This window comes from Haemorhous mexicanus, chromosome 5 (genome assembly GCF_027477595.1).
Source record: "Haemorhous mexicanus isolate bHaeMex1 chromosome 5, bHaeMex1.pri, whole genome shotgun sequence".
NCBI classification, from domain to species: domain Eukaryota; kingdom Metazoa; phylum Chordata; class Aves; order Passeriformes; family Fringillidae; genus Haemorhous; species Haemorhous mexicanus.
This window is the reverse complement of record NC_082345.1, coordinates 56435282-56454337: the sequence shown is the minus strand read 5'-3', so window position 1 is coordinate 56454337 and position 19056 is coordinate 56435282. Positions and strand designations below refer to the sequence as shown.

The window sequence follows — 19056 nt, the reverse complement described above, 5'->3', positions numbered from 1 at the left end:
TCAAGTCACTGCTGATAGGGGACATATAATGTTCCCTCTGAAAGCCCTACTTGCTCAAGCAGGGCTTTCTCTCCTCTCTGGAGAGATGCTGCTGAGACTGTATTTTAATTGGCTTTCAGGTCCCAAGATACATCAGGCAAGAAGACCTCACTCTGGTATGTTGCACTACATCCTTGCTTCTCCAGAGTACTGTCATTTTTCAGAGCAAATGCCAATAAAAAGGGCATGATGTCAGGCATTCCATCTGCAGGAGGTGCGGCGCTCCTCCTTTCCCAGCCACAGGCTGATGGACGCTGCTGCTCCATCACTCCCGGAGGGAGCATTACAAATCCTTTCAACACCCATCCCCCCAGTTTCAGTAAAGATCCACTGACACTTGGTGGAAAAAACAACATTGTATTTGATTTACAATTAACAGGATTTACAAATAATGAAAAAGAAACAGATTAGCCATGAAATTAGGATGCCTTTGTTGATGAAAGCATAACTGGCAAAGCACCTTGCTGTAGAAGTCGTATAGCTCAGTCCTAAACAGTATAAAATAAGTTACAGCCCAGGCAGGTTCAGGAATGATTATAGACAAATGCAAGAAGTCGAGTACAAAGCAAACAAAAAAACTGCTCACAGCCTACTGGGCAGGAAACCAGTTCTGGTGAGGCTTTTGATTTTCAGAAACTGAAGGAAAGGCCCACTGACAAATACTAGGAAATTTTCAAAACGGGAGAAAAAAATAACATCAACAGACAGTAAAAGTCAGTGTGCGACAACCTACCAGGCAGGGAGAGCGGGCGGCAGACACTGCATTAGCTTGCTGAGAGTCAGCAGAGTCCGGGTGCTTGGCAGGACAATGAACGAAGGAGTACAGATGGCAGCACTTCATTAAAATGCTACTTTACTGCCAAAAACTTGCAAGACAAAGAGAAGTAAAGTTCTCTGATGTGCAATACAGCAATTTAAGAAGACGTACCTAACTTTTTGATTTGTACGGCGCTTACCTATATTGTAAACACACACTTTCTGACAAGTTATTTCAATTTTCTTTGCTATGGATTATTGTGTGTATTCAATCAAATGCAGCATTCCAAGGCTCAAAACTGGCTGAGTGGTTTTCAATAGATGAGTATATGATTTTTTCCAATATCATAGTAGTATTTTACATCACAGATACAATAAAAACAAGTGATGGTATTTCTAGGACAGTTCCAAGATTCAAATAAAAAATCATCAGAACCATTCTAAAATAGGGTATTATACATAATCAAATCATGTTAAACAGCACACTCTCGGCAAGCAGCTAATTACAAGCATTCTGCTGGTCATGTTTTTCACACAAGTCATTCAATAGCACATAAATACTTATTTTTCTGATCTGCTTCTTTTTACAAAACCATTCATCAGATTCACAGAATTAGTACAAGTAAGGCACATTAGCATATATCATAAAACTCACAATAATAACAAAGAGTTTTAAAGTTTTAAGGACTGATTCCTTCTTTGCAGTGATTTCTGAACCGAACAAGACTTCATCAATAGAACTCTTCTACATTGATATTACTCTTATTTCTCTCACAGCCAACTGTGGTGGGTGCATCACCATTGAGATAAATAATTAAATTTAGAACCATGTGTGGTAGCAAATCCCATTTTCAGATCTTGCAGAGAAATCAGAAACTTTGTTCACTATGTTCGTTATGAGCACAGACCAAGTTTTAGAGCTCTACGGAAGTCAATTTCCAGTTATCAAAATAAAAGGGGATATTGCGTGTGTCTCTGAGTATGTTATTGTTTTCCTAGTACAAATATTGCTTAAGGTAGAAAGGATGCTATAGTATTGAATTTACTTGCATAATGAATTCTAAATGCTGATGTCTCAGATTCTACTAAATCAAATGAAGGATAGGTTTTTCTTCTTCCACCCCCCACCCTGCCCCCAACCAAAGGACTCTCTTTCCCACAGAAGATTCATTTACACACAACACAGCTTTTAATTAGAAGCATAATTTACAGTAAAAATTCTTTACATTACACCTCTGCTATCAAAAAACCATGAAATCTTTCATTTAAAGTTGTAATTATACATTAAAAAATAGAACACTATTTCCTTAACAGGAAGAATGAATTTGAACATCTTCAGATCAGATTTCTTTATTGCGGCTTTTGAGTCAAAGGTCAGTCACTTTATTCTCTAGCGCAGCTGCTATTTGCTGTAAACGGAAGGCAAGCTGCATTTTTTGTGCAGCTGGGTCCTCTTCAAGTGCATTTATAATCTGGAAGATATAAACACAGAAAGTTTAGAATAATTTAGCTTAAAATGTATGACATAGTTCCGAGACCAAGGGTTTGACACTACTTTGGTTGTTAAGAGTCTTTTGCATTAACTCTGTACTGAAGTCCATCTATTAAGCCCCATGTTCTATTTTTTGACAAAGACAGTAAAAATGATTGTTACTTTATCTAAGTTGCTGTAATGTTTCCCATTATGTTTGGATACAGGCAAATTAATAGGTCGTACTTATCTTGTAAAATATTACATTCCAAGATGGAGCAGGCAGGGGAAGAATTTCCTCAGAGCTATTTAAGAAACAGTGCTTTTACATACAGTGCACCCTACAAAGCTTAAGAGTCATTTACCATCAGTAATTATATCCCATCCACATGAGCTGTAGTTATGAGAGGCTTCTGGGTGGTCCATGCACAGGCATGTGGTAGGACAACGCAAGGTCTCCTGTGTCTGTAGGCAATGTGAGGAATAAAGCCAGCAGCTCCCTTTTGGCTCTCGCCAAGAAGTGCCAAGACTCTGGCCCAGCACAGCATAGTTCAGGAAAGCAAATAGCTCCTCAGAGGAGCCCCCAGCATCCCACAGCCTCTGCTGTACAGAATATATATAAGAGGATATGACTCTTAAGACACCAGGGATTTGAAAACAAGAGCCAGTAAAGGTCAGCTGTTATGAGAAGGCTTTTCTTCAAATAGAGTTTTTAGGGCTTCCCAGATCAAATTCAAAAGGTTTTGAAAGGTTTTCATTTCCACCATCCTTTAGGAAAACTTTCCCGCCAGCTATTAGATTTCTCCATTAGAAAAATGTGTTACGTGACAAAACCATTCCTTTTCTAGAACTAGCTTTATTAATATAAGTCTGACAGTGTAATCAAGCAGAAACCTTTAGCACTGTTTAAATACTATATAGACTTGCAAGTACGAAGATGGAAAAATGGAGTTTGCCTGTCACTACCTGTGGTTCTTATTACTTCTCGAACACCACTGACAATGGAGATTAATGCAGTCAGAATCAATCTAGCCAATAAATTCACTTTGAAGGGCTGGTATAGTGTTTGCATTTCCAATACTGGAGCAAATTTGTTTAGAAATAATTATTTTAATGAATTTGTTTTTAAAGCGTGAAAATATTTTTACATAAGACAGACTTAATAAACACTTATTGCAGTATTTAAACTGGGCCTGCTTTAATTTGATATTGTTTCCTTAATTTAAATTATATCTAGCTGTAACTCCTCAAATCTAGACTAAATAATTCATGATTATCTCTACTGGTGAATATATCCTTCATATAAATGTGGACAATTAGAATGTACCCACTTAGTCATTGTCAAGCCCTGCAGAGATGCAGAAGGTACAGCACATGCTGGGAACCACTGTGTCAGTAATAAAGACAAGGGCAGCTGCAAAATGTTCAAATTTATGCAAATTAAAACATTTTCATGGAAAATAAATAAGCTTGATTAATTTTACTGAATGGTGCTTGACAGATTATCTCCACAATTCTGAATTAGCAGCCTTTTCATCAGATGCACCTCATTGTTACACAGTGATGTAGATGGAAGGGAAGAGTTGCAGCTATGTACTGGGGTGTGCTGGCCTGCCACTGATGAAGTCTCACAGACTGGTGTCTCTGCCTGAGGTGTGGGTGAATCAGGGGTTTACAGTTCAGCTGTCATTCAGGGTCCCTGAGTGTTTTTGTAAGAGGTCAAACTATGGACATATTTGGAAAGGTGCTGAAAGCCAGCTTAGCACTGCTGGTGAGGGGTGAGGGAATGCCATGGGGTTGGCCTACATTCCTCTGTCTGCTTCTCCCACTGACCATCATTGTAAGACTTCTCAGGGTGATTTGATTTTCCCTGCTTGCATCTGTTTAAAAGCTGTGACAGGCTGGCTGCTCCTGTATAAAGCAGCTGCAGTGAAGGATGCGACTCACTATCTTTAGTGCTGAATGTAAGTGAAACCACGAACTGTGCTGAGGTGCAAGACTAAGCGAATAGAGCTCACATGTACTGTGCTCCCTTTTGGTTCGGCATCTGTTCTTACTTGCTTTAATTCTGAGGGTTTTCTGGAGGCATTCATTTCCATGGAAACCTTTGAATAAAAGTTTCCTTCTCTCTTTTTGTCTTCAGATTAAGTTTGGAGAGCCATAGCCACAGCCCAGCTACTCTGGGATATTCTTTGTCCCCCTTTCCACAGGGTGTGAAAAACCAAAGAAACTTTTTAAACTGAAGCTGTGAGCCTGCTTTTGAATCAGGCTACATTCAACAGTTACTCTGCTTTGGTTTACCATAGGCAAGCACTTTACTTGGCATGGCAAAACAGGGGTGGTACCACGCACAGAAGTTTAAAGAGCATTTTAACTCATAAAAAGGTCATGGCTCCAATTCCTACAAGCAAAACAAGTTAAATATATTTTTCCTCATAAAAAAGCACACTGTCTTGAAACCAAGATATAGCTCTGATGACTTTTTGCTTGGTGACATTGTTATATACTTATTAGGATGGTAGAACTGAAGAGAAATGATTTTTAAATTTATTTCTCTTTCAGATCTTGTTAAACTATCCATTGAACTATCCCTACCAAAACCAGATAGCCATAATGAAATTGTTCATTTATAAGGACATTAACTTGATCAGTGTAATTGCCAAGCAGGGTATATAACTGCAAGGTTTTTGTTCAGCATTGCTTTTACCTGATCATTCAGTGAAATCCAGAAGTCACTCCTTTAGACTAATGTTAGCTTTCATAACCTTATACCATTGATATAAAAGCATGAAAACAAAAGCCATAACTTACCTCATCATAGTATTTGTTAGTGTACTGGTAGAGTTGGTGTAGAGCCACAAGCGTGTTTAAGGAATCAGTATGTGCCTGTTAACACAAGCAGGCAGCAAACATGTCAAAATAGATCACACACAGCTGAGACTTATGCACATGCACAACTGTTGGGTACAACTGACAAGATTTCCAAATGCAAGCTCTGTGTTTAACTTTTGTTAAATGACACTTGGGCCAGAGAAAAGGGGTGAGAAAACTTTGGTTTGGTGATTTTTAGACCAAGGCTTTCCCTCTGGTATTTTTCCAGCCTGCCCACAACTCTTAACATTGGAGGGGGAAGATATTTTGAATTCTGAACGTCAAACCACAGGCTACAGCTCAAACATCTGTTAGCAGCATGGGTGTGAAAAGCTAAAGCATTTACTCAGTACAATCTACATATTGTTGAGATATTAAGCATTGGTTGTGACATGGTCATCATGGGTGTTTGAAATTCTTTCTCCAGCTCTTTTTACATCCTGGAAATTATTCACACTCCACTATAGCTAAGGTGTAACTCATCAATATCATGAGCACATGTACATTTGGAAAAAGCCACCCGACACATGAAGATAGAAAGGTGGAGCGTGGGGGGGGATGGGGGGGGGTGGTGAGAAGAGAGAGAGAGAGAGAGAAAGGACTTCAAATGAAGCAGGAAATAACCCTTCCATTACCTTATCTTCCCCCTGCCCCCACACATATGACTTATTTAGTGAATGTGCTCTACCTGTCTGAACAGATGTTCTTCATTCAAATGTGTAGGATTCAAGTCTTTAGCTATGCCTTTAGTCTTTTAAGTTAGTTAAGAAAATGAAGAATTGCAAAATATTTCTACTGGCATAAATGATTACCCCAGGGATAAAGCAGCAGAGAAACATCCATCTTCCCTTGCTCTATAAAAGTCACTTCTAGAGCTGGTCAAAATTTACAGTGTTCAATCACTCCTTCCATATTAATTTTGATCATAATTTATAATGAAAATAGAAAGGAAGAACATACCCTGCTGATGTTAAAACATTATATTGAATTTACTTTTAATCACCAAATGTTCTAATTTTATATCCATCTCAATTTCTGTAATAAATAAAGCGAACTGTAAAATGAAATGTCACTGCAGATGAGTTTTGTAGTGAATGACTGAAAATAGAAATGCTCTCATGAGGATGTTGATCTGCAAAATGTTAGGTCCTAAGGGCACTGAAATAAACAAACCGCAAAAATTTCCCCAAACATCCTCCTTACGCTAGAACTCTTCAACTAAATTAAGCAAATGAGCAAACCAGCCGGTAAATACACTGCCTTCTTGCTCGGGCTAAACAACATCTTTAGGACTGGGGAGGGACTCTCCGGGTTCTCCAGTTAAATGGAGTGCTTCAAAGGCAAGAGCCTGCCCCAGCTGAGCTGAGCTGCAGAGCAGACAGGCTCTTCCAAGACTGAAGCAGGTTTTGCAATGACTTTGTTCCACACATCTCCAACCAAAGTCCCAGACAGCAACCACCACACTCTGCTCTTCTCCACGTGAGGTAACCCAAATAAACTACAATGAAAAATCTGCCACTGAGCAAGCACATGATGAACTTCTTACATGTAGCATAAAGCAGAAGTATTGCTCCTGTATAGACAGTTCTAAAATTCGCTATACTTAATGTTCATGCCTCTTCTTTAATTTCTGGAATCTAATTTTTGCTGTGGTAGCACTGTGAATTCAGTCACAACTCATTATCAGTATGATCAATGCTAAAAATCGTCTATATGCTGTGGAGAGAAAGCACAGTTCAAGAGCGCTATAATTTTTCCACAATGGCTGTGAAAAATCCAAACACTGTGCTCTATTCCCTGCATAACTTAGACAGATTAGTGACAATAAGGATTCTTGATTCCATTCAATAATCAACATTTCAAAGGTTGAAATGTTGGCATGACTACAATGAACAGGAGTATTTCAGAGATTTATGAAATCATCTGATATTTGCACATACAAAAGACCCCATTTGTTGAGATAGAAAGTGAAGACAAAAAAAAAGCCAGTGTTACACTTGGCTCCAATTTCACAACAAGAAAATGGATTCTATTCTTACCCTAGAAATCTCTGCTAGATGGGTATTCATGTCTTGGTCACTCACTGGCACCATCTGACGAATACCTTTGTAGTAACTGCAAGAGATTACAAAAGATTTTCAGTTTGGAAAATAAACTGAGTCTTTCTGGTAATTCTTCCATTATTTCAAACATGCTTCCTTACTAACACAGGAAGAAGACACAACAGACCAATTATTCCTTCAGTAATCCTGCCTTCCAATATTTGTACTTTTGCAGTAGAGGTAAATCTTACCTGATTGTACAGGAATGTACCACGGGAAAAAAAATCTATAATTGCAGATAATGATTATTTCAGGTCTTAAAACTGTCAAGAGTTTCTTTGTGTGGCAGATCTTCCATGATATTAACAGAATTTCCAATTAGTAAATTAATAAAGTCAGAGACAGCATAGAAAAAAAATGTTTCTGAAAATGTTTTCAGGATTTGTTCTCTACTGAGTTATGGAAGTGCAGCATTTGTTAGATAGACCATGTGGGTAGCAAGCTGCAGAAAACAGCATCATATTTTCTCCTGAATGAATCTATTCATCTGTCCATATAGACAAGAATATGCACTGGGTCATAAGGGAACTCCATTTCAACTCTGCCAATGCCAGCACTAAGGGGACCTTTAAACATTTGGGTGTAAAATTTTTAATATTTGACTTTGACTATATCAGCATTCCCTTTTCCTCTTACACAGGCTTAAAATCCTAACAACCGAAGAACCATGAAAAGAGTTGATACTTACTCTTCCACCATTTTCTTATAGTTAGAGATTTCTTTCGCATAAAGTAATTTATTACTTGGAGAATCCTGAAAAATTTAGAATACAGAAAAAAGTAGTTATTTATGAACATTTCTAGGAAGCAAAAGAAAGTTAAGAATATAAGATCAAGCCTTTATATTCATACACTCGAGCTTTACATATATTAACATTTGGATTAACATAGGTGGGATTATTTAGTAAAAAGATGATGTTTACACATGGTATTATTGCTGAGTTTTACAAACGTATCAATGCAAGGTGATAGTAAATTATTCGTGGACTTGAAATAATCAGTTCTTAAACATGCCTTTTATAAAAGCAGTTGCTATTTTCTCCTTTTTCAATAGTATCAATTGGCAGACTACGCAGAAATACTGGCAGTTCACCAACCTGTTAAGTGGTGAAATGTTAACTTCATTATAAAACTAAAAAGAAATGATCAAGGCTTTGTCTCCTCAGAGAATGGGTATTGTCTGTGAGGATGCCCTTTGTCTCATCAGGCATGAGCATAGTCAGGATGTAGAATGCAAATCACTTACTCTGCTTAATTTGTGCTCTGTTCTTGTGCAAGCATCCATGAAAGTCTGTGCAATGACTGACAAGGAAGCATCCACTACTTCATGAACATGAACATCAAAGATGAAATGGGGATTTTTCAGTATGTTTACCCAGAATCTAAGAGGCAGGCTAGAAAGTAAGGAAAAAGATAAATAATCCTTTTTACACAATAAATATTCTACAACAAGAAAATCACATGAAATCAATATGGGCTTTGCATTTTCATCTCCTCACAACAGCGGTATTTAATTTTACATTTCAACGTTTATACTCGCTTGTCTGGGTTCCATGCCTGAAAACCAACTCTTTACACCTCTCAGAAAAACTCATTTGAGAAGGATCTTGAGTGTCCCAAAAGAGCAAGGCACGATGTATGCATGGTCAGAGAAACTATCAAGTAGTATGTATTAGATTTTGTGATTTGACAGGTAAATCTAGTCCCATTTGCCTCTTGCTTTCCTCTTCTCTGAGGAAAGACAAAAAGTAAAACATGGTAAATCTGCCAGTGACAATCCCATAGGTAAACTGGTTTCATTTTTTGCCTCTTCTAGGCTTACAGGGAATCTTTTTCATCACACAAACATATTATCCCAAAATTCTGAGGATTATAAATGCAATTTACTTTGATTTATGGTAAGAGTGTTAGTATTTACCTGGGAATTATACTCTTATTTCTCTGCAATACATGAATGACTCTGTTCATACCGTACCTGTTTGTTTTCCAGATGTGAATGGTATCTTCATCCTTGATGTCATGTTTTTCTGCTTGCTCATCAAGAAAGTCAAAGAAGTACTTCACAGCTGGTGGTACCACATGGTTTGAGTTGAGTACGCTATGAAAGAAGTCATCTACAAACTGCTGAAGTGTCCCCTAAAAGCAAATTTTATAAAATCAGTTTCATTTGTGTTACAAGCTGAACTCAGTATCTTTTATTCCTATGGACATTATCCAGTTGCTGTCACTGATGGTCTTTATCCTGAGTGCTAAGAGCGACAAAAAGCAAACAATTTCTTAGAGCAGTGACTTTGTAAACTGCCAACACAGTAAAGACCTGCTAAAGCACAATTTAATGTTCTGGACTCAAATGCTGTAACTTCACCAGAGATCCTGTTTGCACAGAAAGGCGTGCCTTCTGCTTGACAGAAGAAGCAGAAATTGGTTGCTACATTTACCCTTCAGGGTTGTTGTGCACATGAAATCATTTTTAGCCACTTTTTAATGGTTTTGCAGCTTCCCACATCCAGTTTCTCTGACAGCAGAGCGTGGCAATTTTTAGAAAGAGACTGAGAGGAAGAAGTACCAGTGAGCATTTGCCCTTTTTGTTTAAGGGCAAGCACATGGGCCTTATCTGACATCCAGTCTGACTCAGCTTCATGAGATCCATGGAGCCCAAGGAGTGAAGTGTCCAGAAAGGCTGTGTTCTTGGATTCTGGTATCTGCCTGGATCTTAGTGATGGCAACCTCAGAGACTGTCCCCTTGTTTTAGAGAGGACCCTGCTGAGGCCACATAGAGCTCATCCCCAGTCAACTGATTGGCCCTGCTGACGCCTTTGAAGGGCTGCATCCTCTTCCCAACCATGACTCCAGCTGACAGCCTCCAGACAGGGAAGGGACCCAGATGGCAAGGAGCTCTAAGACATTCTACTGTCAGCCAGAACACACAAGTCTCAGGGCTGAAGGGGTAGTTGTGATCTCAGCTGTAACACCTCGCCAACATTTCATGAGTCAGTAAAGCTCCAGACTTGGTAATAATTGGGAATACAAAGCAGTGGATTTATTATCGGAAGAAAAGGATGCAAGCATCTTTTTGGCTCTTCATCCTGAGTCTATGTCATCTGGCCAAAGACTTTCCTCCATATCCACTTCCACGCTTGGACAAGTGGCCTTAGCTGGAGCCAGACTGACTTCATTTTCACAAAAGGAGCCTGACTTTGTGGTCATTCAACATATTATTCTAAATTCTAATTCTTTCTCCACAGAGAAATGTCTAAAAAATTACTTTTGCTCATTATCAATTCTGCAGTAGAGGCACTAAAAATACTCTAAAAGGACTACTATTATATGGAAACTTTTTTTTTTTTGGGTCTTACTGTAACATTGATCACATACAAGAACAGGGAAATATAATGGGAAATATAGGAGTTTATAAAGCATTCGAAAGAAAACCCAACCCATTTATAAAGCAAGTTCAAAAGAAAACCCAACAAAGTATTATCTAAACAGGTGGCACAGAGCAGAATATCCATCTTTGCCTTGCAAGGGAAATCCTTATTTAATGCTCACGTAATCATGGTTCCAGCTTTGATCAGGAGTTGTATGTTATCTCTTTCCCAGCAATGCTCCTCAGGGCATATTAATCACTTGAAGCCTTGAACACCCACTTGTATGTACATGACACATATTCCAAACTGCAGATGAACACATGACTAATCTTTGCATCTATTTCCTCAGTTATATCTTAAAATCTGTAGAAGTAAAGTTAACTACAGCACATCTGAGCCCTACCTTCACAGAAAGAAGTCTGGTCAGGTAGATCTCTGTAATAGCTTTGGTCCTCTCTTTTTCTTTCACACTGCCCCGCTTTGATTTACCTTCATCCATTTCATCCACTGGCCGGACTAGATGCCAGACCTTGTTTTCATCTTCCAGGAGTGCATGCCCTAGAAACAGTAATTGCAAGAATTATAAAAAACCCCCAACCCCAAAGCAGCAACAGAAAAGTAATCATATACACACATACATGTTCCCTATTCTTAACATACCTGTCCTCTTGCCAAGGGGATCTAGATTACTCTGTTCCTGTCCAACATACACAACTCAAGTTTTAAATGTTCAGTGGCACAGAGCTGAAAAAACTTGCGTTTGTTGAGACCAAAGGGAAAGGAAAGAATCACACAATAGGAAAACTTCTATTTGGTCATTGTCCTGGTTCAGGCCAGGACAGGGATAATTTTTGCAGTAGCCAGGAGGGGTCATGGCTGGGACACGGAGGTTGTTCTAGATCACCTCACGTCATTGCCACAGGTGGGGAGAAGGGAGTTTCCTCTGGGGAGAAGGGGTTCCTTCCAGTGGAGTGAGTGTGGAGGGAGCAGTGGGGTAATGCCAGTTTCAAGCTGGAGGGAGCAGTGGGAGTAGCATAACAGAGCGAGCAGTCAGGTACTGTCTGTTGTTGGGGGTTTCTACGGTGAGCAATAATGTTTCTTTTCTTATATCCACTGTCATTAGTTTTCTCATCTCTTTGCTGTTTCCAGTAAATTGTTATCTCAAACCATGGTTTTTACCTTTTGTGTCTCCCATTGTCCTCTCCATCCCACTGCAGGGGAGGGGGAGGTGGAGGGGGAAGTGAGCAAGCAGTGCATGGCTTGGAGTGGTAGGAGATTAAATTGGATAATACCATTCCTAAATCACAACTGTCATGTAAACACAGTATGTGTATGTTTTGAGGTTCACACAATTAAGTTCTTTTCTTCTTTGTGAATTCTCAAAGACATGATCAAGTTATAGAATCTTAGCTAGGTCTGACCCCATGGCCACCACAGAAATACAAATTGCAGCCTACTCCTGGTACAACCTTTTCTCTAGGTAACACCATTACAACTCACATCTTTACTCCACTTACTAAGGTCAAAGTATGGTACCTCAGTTCAAACTTTCCTTTTATCAGCTTTTGATAAGCACCTCTTGACTTTGTAGCTGAGTGGAGGAAAAATACATCCCTTCACTGAGATTACATGAACTCCAGCAGCCAGAGATAGTGACTGAAGTAAATTCATATACATTATAATAAGATTTTAAAAAAATTTGTTTGTCAGCATTCATAGTTTAAACCAGAGGGAGAGACTCACATCAAATCTGTTACAGTAAAGCAGAAACAGGAGTAAGCACTTGGATGATAATGGATGGTTACAGTGCCTCACTGTGCTACCTGGGGCTTGGCCCTGTACCCGGTGCCAGGGCTTGGACCAATGATCACACAGTGCATAAAAACAGCATAAAAACATAAAATAAATGTTGCATTTCAGCATCACATTATTGTTCAGACAAACTCCATGCCTAAGGAGCTTCTGTTACAGACAGTTCTAAAAGAGATGATACAATTGTTTTAACTTGCCATTAATAGTCCTTGGAAAAGGTTTCTGTGTCACTTTCAAATCTCCTGGTTTTGTTTGTTCTTCCTCTGATTCCTGAACTTTTGCATATACTTGGCATAGTCCCTAAAATCAATGGTGCTTTTCCAGTGGAAGTTATTAAATTAGTACTTTTAAAATCATTGACATCTTAAAAATATCAAAGTTATTTTTCCCATAAAAATTGTGATTCAGCCCCACTGTACAAATTATTTTGCATTCTGCTAAGTTTTATGTCTTAATATGCACCTCTAACATAACTGAATCCCAGTTACAGCACAAAATATCAGTTTTTAATTGCATTAACTTTGACCATAATAGTTAATTAACTAAGTTCCTCAACAACTACATTGAATTTTCCAGTTTGCATGTACATTCAATATTTTACATCACAGGGGAAAATAACATTTAAGAGTAATCTGGCTAAGCCAACACTTTGCTTGAATTTACTTTATATATTCTCATGAAAAGCATTAGTTATGCAGTCTTCTGGGACATTTACTTCTTTTTAACAAGGTAGGGAAGAAATATAAATCCCACATTAAATCACATTGTCCTTTGAGAGTCCTTAATTCAACTTGGAAGTTCGTGTGAATGAAGCCAGAAAAAATAAAAGCTATCCCTTTATTTTGAAGCAGTTGTGATTTCACAATAGATGCCATTCATAGCAATCATCTGCCAGTACAGTAAGAACCACTGCTGGGCATGAAGTATGGAATTTCTTTTGCAATCCCTGTTATTCACTTTTGGAAATTAACAGATCACATCATGCAGTTAGACCAGAAACTATATTTCAGCCTTATGTCAATTCTTTAGTACACTCCTGCTTCCTGCTTTGAATCAAAGGAATTTATTTTTTCTTTGCCCTCCTGATGGTATATGGTCCAGTTTAACTTTGGACAGAAGAGGAAACAGCTAAAGTGGTTTCCACTGAGATCACTGGTTCTTACATGCTGCTGAGTTTGTTCTGTGTTTGTTTAGCAACAGCAGAATTGGCTACTAGTGGAATAGTAGTTATTTCATAGGAGAGTAAGGATCAAGAGACTACAGCTCAACCAGATGAACTCCTGCAACCCGAAGATCTCACTTCATTGCTATAAATAGCAGGAAGAAAGAGGAAGAGAAATTCAGAACATGGACCAACAAAACATGTTAGCAACATGGTTGCTAAGAGAAAATAACAGTTTTATGAGATAATATTTTCCTCAATGGGAAAGTAGGAAATGAAGAAAATAAAAGATAGGGGGAAATACCTCCTTTTTATCTCCTTAGTCACACTAAGCATCAAGCTGTAAGCAGGAAGAAGAAGTCCAGGGGGCCAAATGCTTCCCCCTGAGCTCTTTGTCTTGGCCCTTGGACATTCTTTGGCCAATATAATTATTGGGGTTTTGGGGGAGTGTTAATGGGAAAAATTGACTGTGCTGACTAATTACAGTGGTAGGAACCATGAGGTAAACATCAGACAATGCAGTCCCTTTCCTCTTGTGCGACCTGCAGCAAATTATCTTCCTTCCAGCCTCCCCTACCTCATGAATACTGTTCCATGGAGATAGAGGAAGGGCTGCCCTAACAGATCTGCTAATTAGTATTTCTGATTTGCAACCCTGTGTCTATTTTTATTCATAATTAAAAAAGGAAAAAAAACCCCAACAAAACAAACAAAAAATCCCCAAAACATAAAATCAGGAAAAACCACCCAAAATAACAGAATGTGTTTTGGTTTATAGTTCAGTACAGAAATACTAATATGAAATCACTGGAACCATTCTCCTTCTTGATACAAATTAGTAACTGCATTTATTGTCTCCAGAAGCAAAAGATGCTGCATTTAATTTGTCACAATCTCCAGCTTCCAGTGTCTTCCTGTTAAAAGCTCTGAATAAAAGCAGCACAGAAGCCATGCCAGGATTTAGAGCAACATCTCTGAACATGGTTTTACATTTTTGGTCGGTGCAAAGCCTCCTACTTTGGCTGACAGTCAATGGCTTCAGCTGACACTTCTCAATGCAGAAGGTGCAAGTTAATGAGACTGAATAAAAGGAAATCCACTTCGTCACAAGCCTCATTCATAGTCAGGATAGGATTTCTGTTTATTCAAACCCTGTAAACCCCTGTGCCATATAAATGTGTATGTGTGGGAGGGGAAGCCTCTGATCCTCTCCTCTCCCTTTTATACACAGTGTCTCACAAATCATGGTCACAGCAGGCTCTCACTTTGTACCAGCTTTGTAACATTTTATAGCTTTCCAAGAGAACAAGTTGGCACCAGATAGCTCTGAGGACCTTACAGTGCTAAAGAAAGCAGGGTAGCTTGGCATGAAACACTGTCATCCCAAATTTGTACACTACCATGGTGCAAGACAGGTGTAGAGAAGAAACAAGGTGGGAGCTGTTAGCACTTGATACTTTGGGATCTGAATTCTGTAAGGACTTTTCTCTAACATACAAGAGCCCTTGTGTGACAGCACTGTTCCCAGAAGTCTGCTTTTCCTTTACAGTTTAGTATGCCACACAGATAACTAATGAATTCACCTTGGAGTACAGATAGATTATGCTTGTTCAAAGAGCCTCACCATACTGAATCATATTGAATGATATAATTGCAGAGAAGAAGGAAAGGAAAAAAACCTAACCCAAGAAAAAACCACGAGATCTGGTCCTCTACTGCGGGCCACAGGGGTAGAGAGGTGAGGAGGATGAAGATTGGCAGTGCAGAACAGAAGGCTGACCACTATTCTCTATCAAGAAAGCAAACCAAGTTAAGGGCACCACCAGGCTCCATTCACAGTCCACTCCACTTATTTAGAGGTGAGGTGACCATAGCCCCAGCCACCAGTGCAGCCAAACTGAATCAGGAATCAGCACCTCACCTGGCTGCACTCCACTGCCTTCTACATTAAACTGGATTGCTTTTTCAGTTAACATGCTGGGTTGGCACCTGCTGTGACAGAGCAGTCACTGCTTGGCCAGCTGTGCCAGGCACTTGGAGTAAAAGGGTGAGGATAGCAGCAGCAGTGTAGTCATGACCATTAGAAGACTCTTTTTTCTGGTGGAAAAAAGTCACAAAAGAAAGAATCCAGGAGGACAGAGTAAAAAGTAAACAGTAAGTAATTCTGCCCATCTTAATTTCCTGTCCAACACTCAAAACAAATGAAAGTCTGAACCTTTCTGCTAAATAGCCATATATGTCAGAGCTATCAGCCGAGACCCATCTTTTTGAAAAATGTACATTTCTGGCATATTATTTCCAACCTGTTTAACTGCCCAGCCCTCAAAACGTATTAAATTTAAGATCAGTAAATCTGTTTAAAGGAATGAAACTATTAGGTGAAGTAATGGCCTTTGCAATCAGTGCTAGAGAGAAAAGCATATCAAATGAGTTCATGGGAGGAAGAATGATCTCAACAATTATTGTTCCATAAATCTAACTTCTACCTCATGTAAAATAACTGAATATAAGGACAAAAAAACCCAGAGCAACTGAATATCTGAAGTCAGTAAAGGAAATACATGTGACAAAGAACATACATTCACAAGTAAATATTGCCATAAAAATTTGAGTGCATTCAAGGCTGTAATGGATATTGTGTCTCAAGATATTTTGAAATATAGAAAATTGGTCTAGAGAGAATACTAACACACAAAAGTAAAAGCTTTTAAGATGGGTTGCAAGCTAACAGGTTATCTTCTGTGTTGCAAAGTCCAGCATACTGTAGCAGACAGCAATACAAGAATTATGCAGCAGATGCATTAGTAATGTGAAAAAGAAGAAACATTACAAGGAAATTCCTGATGCTCACTTACAGAGGATTGAAAACCTCAAAAAGAGCAAAGGAATTGTGAAAAACCATGCATCTAATAAAGAGTCAACTAAAAAGCCCTGGGAAAAAACAAGTTAGCATAGCTGATGAAACATCACTCAAAAGGAAGGGAGACACAACATCTGAAGGTACAGATATGAGTTTATAAGGCAATACAGTTGTAAGAAATGCTACAAAAAATTACATCAGATTCATTATATCACAGAGAGGGGATCTAGTCTCCACTGTGCTTCATCTAGAACACTGCATTTAATTCTCAGTCTAATAAGAAGTGAAAGAAATTTGAAGAGGAACGTGAGTAAAGGCTTTAAAAAGGAGAAAAAGAGATAAAGCTCTGGGAAGATGAAATGTACAGTTTGACTATAGATGTAGTGTGATTAAAGAACAAAATATGGAAGGAAATATTTAATAAGAGTGCTTTCTATTAAATTGGGGTATAGATGCACAGCAGTTATGGTTTAAGATTTTTATAATGAGGGCAAAGAAAACCATTGCAAATGTACAGTGGGTAACACAAAAAATAAACCCTATATAGTCTGGTGGGGAATATCTAGCTCCATGGAAGTGCTTGATGAACAAAATCAAAATGGCAGCATCAGTATGTGTGTTTTGACTTCTGGTCATCTTGGCAGGTAGGGAAGCCACAAGACACTTACTTTCCCCTGGGACATCTTGCTGATTATCCTCTGGCTGCTGGGAAATCCCCATTTTTGATAAGATGAGCGTGGCACCATCTCGGACCTTTGGGAATAGAAACATGGAGATATTCTTTGAAAGAACCAGGTGCTACTGAACCTCTTTCTTAAACCCTAAACTAGGATTTCTGTGATTGGTTGCAGGGAATCTATGACAAATGCTAACCTTCCTAGGCTTCTTGGACAACTGGCTCTGCAACTCAGAAAAGACTCCCTCCCACTCTCTAAGAGATCCCATCAACAGCTCCTCTGGGATTACTGAAATATTAGGAGCATATTTGAGGCTTAAGTGGTTCCTCAACATGGTGTGGGTGCCCTCTGGACAAAAATAGGGTTTATCATGAAGAATGAGACCTGTCTGTTTTCTTAAGGAAAACTAACCAACTTTTCTCTTTCCCAACCAGGATTAACTGCTGTTATAAAGCAATAAATAGCATAAAAAGGAAAGATAAGTGCGTGGTAGAGTGCACAGTATGAAACCTAAAACAGACAGTACAACAATGTCAAAATCTGCTCCCCTGATTGGGCTTTTGAACAAACCAGACCGACTCAAAATCTATTTAGCAGCACAGCAAGGACAAAGACAATTCTCAGGGGTAGAGAGTGGTGGAGAAAAGATGAATATGAGGCCCAGCAAAAAGTTAAATGTTCAAAATGGAATTTAGATTTGGATACTTCAATGTTGAGGAAACCAAGGTACTGGAATTTAGGTTTTGTGTTTTTATATAAAATGCTTAGGCATAATGTCTAAACCCAGCCTTTCACAGTCCAAACCTTTTACTGACTAGACACAGACCCATGTTTTTCTTTTGATTCCTTATCATAGAATCATAGAATGGTTTGAGTTGGAAGGAACCTTCAAGATTTCCAACTCCCCTGCCATGGGCAGGGACACCTTCCACCAGGCCAGGTTTTTTGGTGCCCCTTCTGGCCTGGCCTTGGGCCCTGCCAAGGACGGGGTATCCACAACTGCTCTGGGCAACCTCTATGTGCCACTGAAATTTCTCTATAAACAAATAAAGATTTTATTTATTGCAAGAAAACAGGTAACAGGTGTGAACAATATTTTTGAAACACCTTACATTGTAATGCATTAGTGTGTTGATACGTTTCCATCTGCCATCTCTCTGGGATGTTAAATCCAGGTCTGAGAGGATCTGTGCAGTAGAACCTGGACGCCATTCTAAGGGGCAATTAAAGTGAGAAAAAACAATTAAAAATCAAACCAAACAAAACTACTCCAAGGAAGTTTTACAGACCCATTGACACATTGTGGAACATCAGAAGAAGTAATGTAGCACATACCCCAGTGTGTGTTTTTTATTGCTTAATCATTTGGCCTTTATTACAGAAGTTTGCACAAACTATTCCTAACCATGCATATGACTTCTGATTATCTCCCATAACTATAATTCCTTCTCATAGAATTCAATAAATATATATAGTAAGATCTGCTATTGGTCCAAAACAGAGTAGGATTTCATGGAATAGAAAAGACATTTTTAGGGGATTTACTAGGATTTTCTAAAGTGCAAGAATTCCATCTCCTACTTTCAGATTAATGCAGTAATGAAAATATTGAAAAAAATATTAATTGGAGCTTTAATTCTGAGTCTATTATGCCTTTTAAGGAACACCATTTCCTTTTTTTTTTTTTTGTCAAGAAGAGAACAGCTATTTTGAAAGCCTTCAAGGAGGATGATTTTCAGAGACTAAGTGGTACATCATCTCCTAAAAGTGCAGTTCCTGTAAGTTATAATTCTTTTGAATAACCATCATTAAGGCAACTAAAAATCAGTACCAGTTTCTGAAATTGCATCATTACTTCTCCATCAGTTAATTATCCATGCTGTCATTATCACATTAATTAGTACCTGAGATACTGACTCTGTCAGACATGAATTCATTT

At 38.6% G+C, this 19056-nt stretch overlaps 1 protein-coding gene across 5 annotated transcripts in view; it reads right to left on the bottom strand.

Moving 5' to 3' along the window:
* Positions 1-380: 380 nt before the first annotated feature.
* The window catches only part of PLXNB2 (plexin B2), a 252813-nt gene continuing 234137 nt past the window's right edge, over positions 381-19056 (bottom strand). For all 5 annotated transcript variants that reach the window (XM_059847228.1, XM_059847233.1, XM_059847230.1 and 2 more), the window contains 9 exons: positions 18230-18330; positions 17109-17193; positions 11010-11164; positions 9214-9374; positions 8485-8632; positions 7928-7992; positions 7177-7252; positions 5078-5152; positions 381-2267 (listed from right to left, as the gene is read on the bottom strand). In XM_059847228.1, coding sequence (XP_059703211.1) covers positions 2163-2267; positions 5078-5152; positions 7177-7252; positions 7928-7992; positions 8485-8632; positions 9214-9374; positions 11010-11164; positions 17109-17193; positions 18230-18330 — 971 coding nt within the window. In that variant the 3' untranslated portion in view covers positions 381-2162. The remainder of the gene's footprint in view (positions 2268-5077; positions 5153-7176; positions 7253-7927; positions 7993-8484; positions 8633-9213; positions 9375-11009; positions 11165-17108; positions 17194-18229; positions 18331-19056) is intronic.